Below are 14,679 nucleotides of genomic sequence, written 5' to 3'. Positions count from 1 at the left end.
CTTAAAGGGCGTAGTAGTATAAGTAGGCACACTGAGACGCAGGGAAAGACTTCATAGTGTCTTATTTTGGCCACTAGAGGCCCTCGCTGATTTTCTTGTTAGTTTCCCATGCACCTCTGTGATCAAGTCAAATTTCTTCCACTTGTTTCTTGTGTTTATTTAAGTGTTTATTTATTAAACTGTTCTTCAGTTTTTTGCTCAGTGTTTAACTTTCCTTTTTGTAAAATTTCATTTTCTTTTATTTTCTTTTTCTTTAATTTATATTGGATTTACATTTTTTTTTAAGACTTTAAAGACAATTATTGCATTCACAAACATGCAAGATGGTTTTGGTGATTTGTAATTTGAATTTGTGAACATTTACAACTTATTTGTTAGAGACTCCAACCATATTAAAGCATATTATATTATATATTGTCTCCTCTCCACCAGTAAGCTGGTGTGTGGTGGGCGTTCTGGCGCAATTTGGCTGCCGTCGCATTATCCAGGTGGATGCTGCACGCTGTGGTCCAGGCCTCGGCTGACAAGACTGACTCTCACAGACCAGAAGATGAGTCTCCTTTCCATCTGACAGTTGAAGTATACAAAACATCTATACTGACATTTCCAGGGTGAAGAAATAAGGCTTAGCAGCCCGGACGCTCTCTGATTGGTTTAAATAAAAAATAGAAAATACATGTTATTATTTCATTTAATAGCTATTGCTCAGGAGGATAATTGTATTTATATAGCAGAAATATTAAACAAAATGTCATTAAATTTGAATATATGACTCAACTTAAAGTGCACAGTTCAGGAAGACAACACTTTGACGTGCGGAAAACAGCAAATAGCACTTATGCAATCAGCAATACAGTTATTAATCAAATTACTCGTTTCTAAAGTATTCGTGGCTGACTATATTCAACAGTCTGCAGTATGTGCAAGATCTCGCGAGAGTTTCTACGGAGATTGTGAGATTCTCGCGTCCGCCATCTCTAGGAACCCGAAAAGTGGCTGAACGCGAAGCGGCTGTCAACAAGTTCGAGAGTGAGACTCATAAAGATCAAGCGGGGCTCAGCGCTGCCTCATTATACCTGCTCCCCGTCTTTTGTCGGAGAAGACTTTCATGTGAAAGGAGACAACGGCGGGGAATAAGACAGACATGTCAAATCTCAGCAAAGGGGGGACTAAAAAAGACACCAAGATGAGGATACGAGCCTTTCCCGTGAGTATGAGCGCTCCGAGCGTGCGAGAGCGTCACTCGAGCTCCGGGGATCCGAGCGGACAGGCCTGTGCTGACAAATACCTTCACACCGCCTCCATGTTTCCCAAATAACACTCATGATAGGAGTTTCAGTTTGGTTTAGGAGCTTTGCGTTGTTTTTACGTCAAGTTGATTAACGTTACTAATGAGAAGTGAGCGAGCCTGTTAGCTGGCTAACCTGTTCAACAGCAGCAGATGATCACAAATAAATGCGCAGAGACCCAAATACACTGATTCCACTGCAGCGGTTCCCTCATTGAGCATATACAATCAACTGTACATTTGTCACTATTCAAAACATTTGTTCTAGTAACGTTAGCGGTGTTTATATGAGGTCGGTTTGCGTCATACATGTACCGTTTGCATGTGTATGACGTGACACGTTCAGTGATTGCCCGCGAGGAAACGTGTTCAGGTGCACAAAATCACGAGCAGAGAGAGAAAGTGATGAATCATTCGTGACATCAGGCGGCTCTCGTGCTGAATCACGTCTGTTCAGATGTCTGAATCAGATGCATGTTCACAGGATGTTTCTTGACAGTTTTATGTCGAGCAAATATGGACCACCCAGAACACATTTATATATATATTAAAAAATGAGATGAATCCCCTTTTTCATATCTTAAGGATACAGTAAACTACCATGTATGTCATAAAACATCAAAGCAAGTGGCGTCCATTCAAACAAATGCTAGATATTTTCTTGAAAATACATTTTTGAGCATCTACAGTTTCCTTAAAGTTCACAGGTGTCATTGCAGCGTTTTTATGGATTAGTTGTTGATAAGCACAAAATGGCACTGCGATTTTTGTCTGAATTGAATTTAAGATGGTGTAGCTGTTGATTTTCATTTATTTTTATTTCAAAGCTAATCGTCTTTCTTTAAGATAAATGCCACATGGTCTGATATTGCATGTTGTTATGCAGCAGCATATTTTTATTTCAGCATAGATTACTGTAATGTCTTGTTTAGGTTAGATTGATTTTATGATCTATTTGCAATTTAACATAATGGTGAGCCACAGTTAAGGTCCAAGAGATAACTATATTAGCATCCACAATAACATCTTTATTTCATCTTTTATTTCATTTATTTCATCTTTTTATTTCACCTAATGCTTTACATGCTCGAGCTCTTTAAAGCAGGATGGATTCTGTTTTGCTGGCAATGTTTTGTTGTTCATTAAAAAAAGTGATTCTGACATTATTCTGTGTCGTTACCCATATAGTTGTTTGGTTTATCTTACTCTTGCAGACTTTGGATGATTATTAAAACTTTACAGTACTGTCCTTGGTGTGAACAGCCTTAAAGGGACAGTACACCCTAAAATGTAAATGTTCATCATCATTCACTCACCCTCATGCTGTTTCAAACCCTGTATGAGTGACTTTCTTATTTGCGGGACGTAGAAATGTGTTTTGAAGAATGTTAAAAACCAAATACGTGCTGGTAGCCATTGTCTTTCATAGTATCCAGAACTATAGAAGTCAATGGCTACCGTCAGCTGTTTGGTTACAATATATCTTCTTTTTTGTGTTCAACAGAAAACAGGTTTGGAACAGCATTAGTGTGAGAAAATGATGACAGGATTTTATTTTATTATCCCTTTAGGAGGAAGTTGCTGCTTCTGTAAGCCCACATTTACAGATGTTGCGGTTAATAGATAACATTTAGAATATCAGTTGAACTTGTGTGTCCTTCATTGTGTCTGTATCTTCATCTGTCACTTTTTCTCCTCTAATGGTGTTCCCTCTTGTCTCTATTTAATCTCAGATGACCATGGATGAGAAGTATGTCAACAACATCTGGGACCTCCTGAAAAATGCCATCCAGGAGATTCAGAGGAAGAACAACAGTGGGCTGAGCTTCGAGGAGCTCTACAGGAACGCCTACACCATGGTCCTGCACAAGCACGGGGAGAAGCTCTACACGGGCCTCAGGGAGGTGGTCACCGAACATCTCATTAATAAAGTAAGAGCCATCACAGCTGGCAGATCTCCTGACCCAGATGTCTCCCGACTCTTATGTCCAAAGTTCATGCGTTCCCTGAGAGTTATATCACGTGCTCTACTGTTTAAACTACAGGAAGATCTGATTCAGATCAGTGGAAAAAGATTATCAGAGGGTAGAAAGTAATGCTTGGAGGAGATTACAAGTAAAGACCAACATGAATGTTTTGCACAAAAATTAGCTCAGGTTTTCGAATGTGACTTGTCTGTTTAGACCAATGCAAAAAAGGCAGATGGGCTATGAAAATGAAATGAAATCCCTCTCAGAAAGTTGTGCACCTGCGGTCAGTTTCAGATAGGGGTGCACTAGTCTCACGTAGCCGGACTTCTGACTGACGGCTGAAGGTCTGGAATCGATGGCAGCTTTCATTGGTCAAGCCCCGCCCATCAGACCGTTTTGACTGACATGTCCAACAACAAATCACAGTTGGTTTCATTCAGCATCATGTTTCAGGACGAGGAAATAATGCCACAATGACAGACTGGTGTGAAAAACTTTCTGACGTATTTTAAAGATTCTGTGACGCGAACCTTAAATATTTTACATACTTAGTTTAGTTGATCGTGATAAGCTCTCGTTGTCAGAGTTGTGAACACTACAGATTTGAGAGGGTTTGGTGTCACGGTATCTTTGTTTCCAGACAGAACGTTAGAGAACGCAATACACACGTCTCACAGCAGTCCTGTAGAATTCAACCAATCCGATGACACTTTGACACTCCAGCTTCCACTTTTGTGTCTCATATGCATCAGACGTTCAGCCAGCGGTCTGAGGCTGAGACTAGGGGTGCACCAGTGTATCGGCTGATAAAACCAGTGATCGGCTCTATCTGACGTCGGTTTTAATCTGCTGATGATTAGAGACAGAACATGTCGGACTGCATGTGACTTGTCATACAGTACGATAAATGAAGAAAGTGTGTCCAATGTTCTATGGTTAACAATAATGCAGTATTGTTTTAATGCAATCGGACTTTAACATCTCTTTAGAACAGCGCTGCTAACACAGGTTCTGTCTGACCTTATCAATCATCTGAAGTTAAAGACAGGGTTGCCTGGTCCATGGTTTTCCTCCTTCATAAATATTTTGTTAAGAAACAAAGCATCCGCTTTCCAATTGGCCCGTTTCATCATGAAGATCAAACAGTAAATGTCATTTTGATGCTCTTAAATGCGGCGGGACAGATGGCTTTATCTGTGTCATCGTCTCTTTCACTTTATTAAAATAGTGTGAAATAGACATGAATGAATAGCAGAAGGTGTCATGTAATGTGTTTCATCAGTGTTTCAATAGTTGCAACGATTAAACAGCTTGTTAAAACACTTAACGTTACACTCACCTCCAGAAAGATATGCAGTGTCCACAGTTAGCAAGAAAAGAGCAGATCTAGAGAGGAGCTTGTTTGAATACATCAGACATGACGTCAAGACGTTTTCATGAAAACTGTCTTGTGTTCAGTTGAAACGTTTGTATACAATAGTTTAATATGAGTGTTGTCATTATTTCTGAAAATAAATACCAGGTGTTTATATTAGTTTGAGTTCTGTTGATAGTTTTAACCTTTTATGTGTTATAGTAGTGGAGCGAATTAAAGGTTTATCAGCATCAGAATTATTTTCCTTAAGAAAAACTGACATGTAGGCCTACCTGTAATATTTACAAGTGAATCAATAGTGTATCAAATTGTGTAATACTGTATATTGTCATATTATCTGTGACTGTTATCATACTGTCTATATACTGTAGCTTAAACACCTGACAGCACAAGAACAGCACACAGCTCAAGACATTACCACCAAACAGCAGATAGTGTCCCTAGATCTGACACTCACTGAAATCTTTTGAAATAGCGCTTCAGATGTCTGCATTCACTATCAAGCACAATAATACAGAGACAAGAGTATATTTCCTCTGCTATTCACTGTCCTTCATTAACAGATTACACCATGTTGAGTTTCTGTTTGCTGGCTTGACATGATTTAGCAGGAAGCCTTCTGTATCCTGTACTTATGTCCAGTTTTTGTCTGTTAAAAGGTACGAGAGGATGTGTTAAACTCCCTGAATAACAACTTCCTGCAAACACTGAATCAAGCCTGGAATGACCACCAGACGGCGATGGTGATGATCAGAGACATCCTGATGTACATGGTGCGTCCCTTCACAACCTCTCACTGTGTCTCTGTGCTCCTCTTCGAGTGGAAGTAACAGGGCTTGCAGTTCATCACTGTGCTGCTACACCTCAGTCATTCTCAGTTGTATTTATCGTTTATATAGTTTCAGGAGAATTGGAGGTCAGTGTGCGTGTCTGCACCTTTCAGCAGGGGAGCGTTAAAGGGATAGTTCACCCCAAAATATGAATTCTCTGACTCTAGTCATTTCAAAACTTGATGGCTTTTTTTTTTAAACGGATATTTTGGTTCACATGATATTTTGAACTCTTAAGATGTGAGTTTCGTAAGCTTTGGTTTTGCTGCCGTTCCAAGCACTGAATATCTTTAAGGGAATTTAGAAAAGCTTTACTTGTTTCTTCTGGATGGTTGTGTATTATGTTTCTCCATTGCTTGGAGAAGAAGAGCTTCACCTCCTTTATGAGCCTTCTCTCCTCTGTCTCTGTCTTTGTTCAGGACCGGGTGTACGTCCAGCAGAATAACGTGGAGAACGTCTATAATCTGGGTCTCATCATCTTCAGAGATCAGGTGGTGCGTTACGGCTGTGTTCGGGACCATCTGAAGCAGACCTTACTGGACATGATTGCTCGTGAGAGGAAAGGAGAGGTGGTGGACAGGTGGGCGTCTCTGCTTGGTTTTATCAGCGTCACACACACACATAGACCACGCAGAAAACTCTGAGTCATCATAATACGGCCATTTATTTGGTTCACAAACACTTATTTGTCACATTTTTCAAATCCTGTGATTTATATTATGTTCCTCATAAGTACTCGAAGGTAAATGTGCAGCTAATTTAAGCCAATACTGATCTTTCTTTATTTTCTTGGGCGTTCTCTTCAGTTCAATTCAGTCTTTCTCATTTCCCCTTTCCCTTTTTCTGTTCTGTTACCCAAAAAGCTTTCTCCCTCTGTTCATTTTTGACTTTTGAGAGTCAGAGTCGAGTTGATAGATAGAGAGGGTTAATGATCACCATGTAGAAGCTAAATGTGTTTGCATATAAAAGCTGATATTTGGATTTATAATAAATGTGATGTTACATGATTTAAAAAGTAAAATCTAATTCCACATTTGGGATTCAAAACGACAGCACAGATGATATTTTAAATATAAGTTAAGTATATAAATATGAAACTTAACCAAAGGACTGTTGTTTTCTTTGAAAGTTATATATGAATCGGCTTGATCAGGAATCCTTGAGGTGGGTGTGCTGCCTTGTCATGAATATATTTCTGATCATTAAGAAAACGCATTCAAATATAAAGCCACGTACAGATGCTTAACCATGAAAGAACTTTATGCTGTTAGATACGAATCCCCAAATTCACCCTAAATTTATTTTTACTTTATAAAGTGCAGCGCTCTGTCTTTTGACAATTATTAATCACATATGGCTGTATCACAAATAATGTTTTTTTTTTCATCCCCAGATTTAAGACCTCTTAATTATATAGACGTTTGTTATAGCATTTAATATAATTAAGATTTACTTTAAATTTCATAGAACTTTATAAGGACATAAAGTCACAAACGGAAAAGTAATGTAAATGTAAACAAATTAACAAACCCCTCCCCCCAACCAAAGCTGGTCATTAAATGTAACAGGAAAAGTTTTCTCGGTGTGTACGGTAGTAAGTGTCTTTCTTCATTCAGGGGGGCGATTCGTAACGCTTGTCAGATGCTGATGATTTTGGGCTTGGAAGGACGGTCCGTCTATGAAGAGGATTTCGAAGCCCCCTTCTTAGAAATGTCTGCTGAATTCTTTCAGGTTGGTAAAGCAAGATTACACTTTATTGCATTTCTGTTTCTCTATCAGCAGATCTGTCATTTGTATCACAGTGAATGTGTATATTAGCATCTTATAGTAAAAGTTGACCCGAATATCAAAATCTGTAACTGCTCTTCAGTGATCTCCTTTACTCACTCGTATGTTGTTTCAAACCTCTATACTGTTATTTGTCTTTCTTTATTTACAAAGTTGTGTTTATTTATTTTTTTAAACCATGTTTTTTTTCAGTGCATTGTTTAGGTTCACAGTGACCAAACTCCAAATAGGACAAAATCACTTTTACTATAAAAATAGTCCAAAACTGAAGAGACTACATTTGAACTGAATTGAATGTAGTTGATCTGACTTTTATGTGAAGAATCCTCCAAAATATGTTTGACGGGGTCAAGAATGACATGGGTGTGATTTAAATAATGACTGCATTTATAATTAGTTCATTAATGTGATGTTTTATTAAGATTTTGTTGTTTTTGTTTTCCTCATTTCTCTTTATGGTTTCACCAAATACATTTCTTTAATTTGAATAATATTTTTTCAGATGGAGAGTCAGAAGTTTTTAGCCGAGAACAGTGCGAGCGTGTACATCAAGAAAGTGGAGGCACGGATAAACGAGGAGATCGAGCGAGTGATCCACTGTCTGGATAAAACGACGGAGGAGCCGATCGTGAAGGTGGTGGAGAGAGAGCTGATCTCCAAACACATGAAGACCATCGTAGAGATGGAGAACTCAGGCCTGGTGCACATGCTCAAGAATGGAAAGACTGAAGGTGCTCCGTCTGAAGCGGCTTGGCTTCAGTTGTGTAGAATATTAAGCAGATTCCAGATAACAATTTTTTATTTTTAAATGTTCAACTTATTCAAGTAACATTCTCTTTATTAAAAACCATCTGTTTAAAGTTTGCCAGAATGAACTTCAACATGGTGTAAATGTTAAACAAATCAAATTGATAAATATCTTTGCAGAAAGGATGCATGAAGCATGAAGACATTGTACAAACTTGTTTTAGACATACTATATGTTCAGAAATATAAAATAAAAAGAAATACTAAATATCTCTTAGCCAAAATGTAGGCAATCAGTTTTAGAGGTAAAGGCATTTTGATTTTAAAGTGACTAAAATAGACTATTATTAACAGTATATGTTTTATTTATATATATATATTGAAATGGAAAGTGATTTCTGTGTGAGCAGTGCTTCACTATTCACAGTGGACCTGTTTAGTCTGCTGATGTCTCTTTACGTTTACAGTGACTAGGCAGTGCACTAAATACATAATCAGCCACATGTCTACTGTACTCATAGATGTGACTTTGCAAAAACACGATTCTTAAAGAACTGTTTTTGCAGCTTAATATGTATTAATTATAAAAGGTCAAAATACATTTTCATCACATCACATTCATTACATTTCATCACAAGCAAAGACAAAAGCATTTGATAAATTAGTGATTACTTTGTTCCTAACTTCAGAATGAACCATTTAATGAGCATGCATAAAACATTGAGTGAACTGTAGATGGAAGAAACTTGACATCAGTGGTTTGAAAGCATGTCCGTGATGTCCGTCTGTGTGCAGACCTGGCCTGCATGTACAAGTTGTTCAGCAGAGTGCCGAACGGCCTGAAGACCATGTGTGAGTGTATGAGCTCCTATCTGAGGGAGCAGGGCAAAGCTCTGGTGTCTGAGGAAGGAGAAGGCAAGAACCCCGTCGACTACATCCAGGTACCAGAGACGATCTCTTCACTAGCAGAGCACAGGAGATGTGGGAAAGAGCCTGATGTCCAAACCTCTCTCTTTCTCTCTGCTCTTCTTTAGGGCCTTCTAGACCTGAAGTCACGCTTCGATCGCTTCCTGCAAGAGTCCTTTAACAACGACCGTTTATTCAAGCAGACCATCGCAGGGGACTTCGAGTATTTCTTGAACCTCAACTCTCGCTCGCCCGAGTACCTCTCGCTCTTCATCGACGACAAGCTGAAGAAAGGAGTGAAAGGAGTGAGTCGCTTTCTCTAGTCACACCGTAAGCGGATGCTTTGCTCTGGGCCACAAGGTTTATGTCTGTGGTTTGTCTCTCTTTTAGCTGACGGAGCAGGAGGTGGAGTCCATCTTGGATAAAGCCATGGTGTTGTTCAGGTTCATGCAGGAGAAGGACGTGTTTGAGCGCTACTACAAGCAGCACCTGGCCAGAAGACTCCTCACCAACAAGAGCGTGTCTGACGACTCGGAGAAGAACATGATCTCCAAGCTGAAGGCAAGATGTGCTGCTGTACAGAGTCCTGACACCGTGTGTGTGTGTGTGTGTGTGTGTCTCACCTGACGTTTCTCTTCCCTCAGACGGAGTGTGGCTGTCAGTTCACTTCCAAACTGGAAGGCATGTTCAGGGACATGAGCATCTCAAACACCACCATGGATGAGTTTCGGCAGCACCTCACGACGACAGGGGTGAGCTGCAGATGGTACTCAGCCAGAACAAGTCTTTCGTCAGCTCTGTCTCTGCTGCAGATCTCAACCGTTCGACTGTGTGGTGATCAGAGTGGAACAGTGTTTAATTGGGATTTCCTCTTAGGTGTCTTTAGGTGGTGTCGACCTCATCGTGAGGGTGCTAACGACGGGATACTGGCCGACCCAGTCAGCGACTCCCAAATGTAGCATCCCCCCTTCACCGAGACATGCTTTCGAGGTCTTTAGAAGGTGTTGATTGCTGTATTTGTCAGTAGTTTTTATGTAGACTCGTTTGGGAAGGAGTCTCTCCTGAGGTTGTGTGCATGCGTTCACAGCCGCTCTCGACTCTGATTGCAGGTTTTATTTGGCCAAGCACAGCGGCAGGCAGCTCACATTGCAGCATCACATGGGGTCAGCAGACCTCAACGCCACCTTCTACGGGCCAGTCAAGAAGGTAACAAGCCGTCACAAACTGTCAAAAGAATTGACTTCTCTTACAGCGTTAAACTGTGATTTGTGTCTTCTTCAGGAGGATGGCTCAGATATGGTCGGAGGGGCTCAGGTCACGGGATCTAACGCCAGGAAGCACATCCTGCAGGTTTCCACGTTCCAGATGACAATCCTCATGCTTTTCAACAACCGAGAGAAATCCACGTTCGAGGTACTGTGCTCGTGCCACATTTGGTCAAGTTCTCAAAGGTGTACCTTTTTCAAAGTTACTGCCCAAATGACAGCTTTTGTACTTTTTTTTTTTCTTAGTGTATAATTGCTTTAATTCCTAATTTTATTCCTAGAGATTAAAAAAATACAAATAGAAGCATCAGTACCAGAATATACATCAGTTGTACTGGCCTTCGGTCAGGGTACGCAGTAATCCTGTACATTTTATTAAAAAGGCATTGCTGTATTTTCCCCACATGTTTTTCCCTGTTGTGTTTCCGCTCTTGGCAGGAGATCCAGCAGGAGACAGATATCCCCGAGAGAGAGCTGGTGCGGGCGCTGCAGTCTCTGGCCTGTGGGAAGCCCACACAGCGAGTCCTCACCAAAGAGCCCAAGTCTAAAGAGATCGAGAGCGGCCACGTCTTCACTGTCAATGACCAGTTCACCTCCAGACTGCACAGAGTCAAGATTCAGACAGGTAACGCTCTAGACAACACAAGACTAGACGACATGTTCAGCAATAATGAAAACCCATATGAATACAATTTAGCATTCATCTTCCAAATACTTGTAATAACAGTGTAATAACTTTTCTATTTTCCTACATTTTTAAATTGTATTTATTATTGTAATGGCAAAACTCTTTTACTTCAGTGTAGGGCTGAAACGATTCCTCGAGTAACTCGATTACAAAAAATGATTGAGGCAAATTCCTCTGCCTCGAAGCCTCTTTTAATTTATTTTAAATCTCACAATTTGAATCCAGTCATAAAAACGGAATTTTTAATTTTTAATGCGGAATGACACGGAATTTGCCAAATTTTGAATTAATTAATCAAAAGTATGTCATTGCACTTACATCAAATCATGATATGGACTTATATCTGTAAATATTAAGCTGGAACAGTCTGTTTAAATATGAATCCTGCATGTTCTGTGTGTCTGTGTTAATGAATGGAGCAGAAGCGTGTCTTCCTTTATTAACACACACTGAAGCATGCATGACGCTCGCGGTAATTTCACCGTCTGCTGTCTCACTAAATAAGTACGTAAACACATGGACAACATCTCCAGAACTGCTCTGACAGTCATTTCATGAGCATTTGACCGTTTGATTTAAGTAAAACTAGCGTCACATCACATACACAGAACTGTAGAGGTACGTCAACCCGTCAAAATAAAAGTCTGGTTCTCACACATACAGTTCTTTTTAAAATATATAATGAAAGATGGCCTCATGAAGACTGCTGAACTTTCTTCTCCAGCATCCTGTTCTTCTGATTTCAAGCCTGCAGCTTCCTATCTTCCTCACTTTTTATCTTGGTGTTAAAGGACAATTTGTTGGATAGTTTTGTTACAAGTACCTTCATTTAACATTTTCAAATTTTAAATGATTATTCCTTTGATATTTATTCTTTAACTTCAGATTTCAGGTAATGATTTTACTGAATATATAAGAATAAATAAAACCTTTTATAGTCAGGCGCTGCTGCCTGTGTACTGCTGTTACTGGGAAAGCTGCTATGTTTCTGCCGTCCCCAAAGTGACACCTGCTGGCAGAGAATGAATTAGCATTTTCAATAAGCCTCTGTTTTTGTGCAGACCATTGCGAAAATCAAACCATATTTTTACGCTGCAAATACAAGTTGTAAATGTGAACTGGAGGATTGACAAAAAGATAATGCATTATGAAAGTCCAAACAATTAAGAAATGAATATAACAGTTGATCACTTGGAAACATCCATTTTCTCAAAAATGGTTTAAAGGCTAAAATTGGAAGTTTATCATTTTATAAACGGTTTGTTTTTGTGGAAATCTATATCTGAACTGCAAGTCGTGATGTTTACAGTCCTTATACGGTTTAATATGTTACCATAATCATCACCCCACCTCGCTCATATGGTATTCATTTTATTTGCACAGCTCTTAAAAAGTCTTAAATCTGATCTTAAATTCCTGCAGATACTTGGAAACAAGAACACACACAGATATATTTGTTATGCTCTCCCATTCATGTTAACCATAGTAAACTTTTATTTCTGAGAGGTGTTTGCATGTACTTTACTTCTGATTAGTGAACTTTTAAATATATATATTTTGTTTCCTGTCTGGAAGCCTGGCTTATTTATTTGATGATCGGATGAGCTCTTAAACAGGTGGTGACTGTTAGCACATAATGCTTTTTATTAGCATGGGATGCCACTGCTGGAAAAGTGCTTAAATTTCGCTCCTAGAAACCTGTAAAGAGGACAATTTCAAGCAAAATTGTCAGTTATCAGACTAAATATTGTTAAATATTGTTTTTCATATGTGCCCCTGGAGCACAAAAGCAGTCTTAAGTCGCTGGGGTATATTTGTAGCTTGTTCAAAATGAGGAAACAATAAATTATGCTGAAAAATAACGTGTCTCATTAAACTTAATTTAAATAGACGATTATTTTGAATATTCGTTTTTTGTGAGCTCAAATATTCGAATGTGATATTTGCGGAAAACGCCCATCCCTAATATTAAGTAAAGATCATGTTCCATTAAATTATTTTGTAAATTTCCTACTGTATATATTATATTAAATATATTAAAACATAATTCATGTGTAGTATGTATGTCATGTAAAGATGATTTTCTCATTATTTCGATTTTCTTTTTTCTTTTTTTTGCACCCTCAGATTCCAGATCTCAGACAAATATTGTCAGATCCTAACAAACCAGACATCAATGGAAAACTTATTTATTCAGCTCTCAGAGGATGTATACATCTCAATTTTGAGAAATTGACACTGAAGACTGGTTTTGTGGTCCCGGGTCACATATTGGCTTTGAGAATCCATATCTGGGCATCCCTTTACTAATATATACTGTTAAAAGATCTCTGCACACGTTGCTCATCCCTTATAAATGTCATATTATGAGTCTGTATTGTGGTCTTCCTCTCAGATACAGTATTTCAGGATAATGTGCATCGTTACACACCACAGTTTCATACAGCATCATCCATGCTGCTCAATACAGATTTGCTGGCGAATCATTTGTAAAGTGTTTTCCTCTAACCTGCGTGTGTCTGTCATCCCCACAGTTGCAGCCAAACAGGGAGAATCAGACCCTGAGAGGAAGGAGACGCGGCAGAAAGTGGACGATGACAGGAAACACGAGATCGAGGCGGCCATCGTTCGGATCATGAAGTCCAGAAAGAAGATGCAGCACAATGTTCTAGTAGCAGAGGTGTGAGACTCGTTGAGGATAACAGTGTTGAACTGATGTTTGTGGAGAATGTGAAGTAGAAAGTGTTTTCCTGTTTCTAGAGCTTCGGTTTGATCCTGTGTGTTTCTGTCTGTAGGTGACCCAGCAGCTGAAGGCACGGTTCCTCCCCAGTCCCGTGGTCATTAAAAAGCGTATTGAAGGACTTATCGAGAGAGAATACTTGGCAAGAACACCAGAAGATCGCAAAGTGTACACATACGTAGCATGAACGAGGAGCGCAATAGAAATGTGGCATGAGAGAGCGAGTGAGAGTGCAAGCGTTGTTTTGGGACTTTGTCACACGCCTCACATGGGATGTTATTTTATTTTATTCCCTTTTTTTGCCTTTGTTGTCATTCGTGCTGGGAATAAACTGAGAAGAAACCTCTCATCTTCTAATGAACTGGTTTTAAATTGTTCTTTTGGATTCCCACAAGGCTTTCCACTGGATTCAACACTTTTACAGAAGGTCTTGGTCTCTATGAGAGAAGTGATCTGTGTGTGTGTGTGTGTGTGTCCTCACCACCCTACAACCCAATTAAAATAGTAAGCCACACAGTTTCGCAGCATCGGATCTCATTACGACCTTTCATATCATGAAATACCTTCTGCGTTATTTTCTTTTATCGGTGTAAGTGTGTTTGTGTCTTGGAGGTTCAGATGGAGCGACACACAGCATATAATACGGTGGTTTGGCTGTCTTTTCTGTCTGTAATTCCCTTGCCTTTATTTCTCGACGTTTGTTTCATGTCTAACATGGCCAATTGTAAAAGATGACTTAAAAGCGTTTTATTTTGAAGGGTCCTCCGAAAGCAGTTTAAATGGATGGGGCGCAGTTTGTGTTTTCAGCATTATTATATTTCAATGTGTATAAATTGTAAAATAATTGTTATTGTACTCAATGCTGGAGTGAACTGTACAGGGGCTTGTTTTGATCATTAAATGTAGAAAAATACAGAAAAACAACAAAAAATCAACAATAAAAGGATTGGCCGTTTTGGGTCAGACCGTTTGTCTTGTTCTGATTTCCCCAGAGGATCCTGGTACAGTAGGTTGGACATCAGATCCCAAGCAGCGATAGCAGTGTGAAATTATATATACAGTATTGTTCAAAATAATAGCAG

General features: G+C 39.3%; 1 protein-coding gene across 2 annotated transcripts; it reads left to right on the top strand.

Annotated features, from left to right (window-relative positions):
* The first annotated feature begins 937 nt into the window (after nt 1–937).
* LOC128028694 (cullin-3) lies at nt 938–14,567 on the top strand. Of its 2 annotated transcripts, XM_052615985.1 has the most exons (16): nt 938–1,207; nt 3,022–3,219; nt 5,293–5,406; nt 5,883–6,043; nt 7,080–7,194; nt 7,754–7,982; nt 8,794–8,939; nt 9,033–9,209; nt 9,295–9,465; nt 9,549–9,656; nt 9,781–9,905; nt 10,014–10,110; nt 10,186–10,317; nt 10,608–10,794; nt 13,392–13,537; nt 13,653–14,567. In XM_052615985.1, exons 1-16 carry the CDS (start codon nt 1,145–1,147, stop codon nt 13,782–13,784), a joined length of 2,301 nt encoding a protein of 766 aa, XP_052471945.1. In that variant the 5' UTR covers nt 938–1,144; the 3' UTR covers nt 13,785–14,567. The 2 variants fall into 2 exon arrangements, with proteins under 2 accessions (XP_052471945.1, XP_052471943.1); XM_052615983.1 differs by having other exon boundaries at nt 955–1,207; nt 10,014–10,317.
* Nucleotides 14,568–14,679: the final 112 nt, after the last annotated feature.

This window comes from Carassius gibelio, chromosome A15 (assembly GCF_023724105.1).
Source record: "Carassius gibelio isolate Cgi1373 ecotype wild population from Czech Republic chromosome A15, carGib1.2-hapl.c, whole genome shotgun sequence".
NCBI classification, from domain to species: Eukaryota; Metazoa; Chordata; class Actinopteri; order Cypriniformes; family Cyprinidae; genus Carassius; species Carassius gibelio.
Note: the sequence above shows the minus strand (reverse complement) of the source record. Positions and strands in the feature narration are given on the sequence as shown.

Coding starts and splice junctions, on each gene's coding strand:
- LOC128028694 (XM_052615983.1), top strand. CDS start 1,145: ATGTCAAATCTCAGCAAAGGGGGGACTAAAAAAGACACCAAGATGAGG. Junction 5,407..5,882: donor GAGACATCCTGATGTACATG/GTGCGTCCCTTC, acceptor GTCTTTGTTCAG/GACCGGGTGTACGTCCAGCA. Junction 8,940..9,032: donor ACCCCGTCGACTACATCCAG/GTACCAGAGACG, acceptor GCTCTTCTTTAG/GGCCTTCTAGACCTGAAGTC.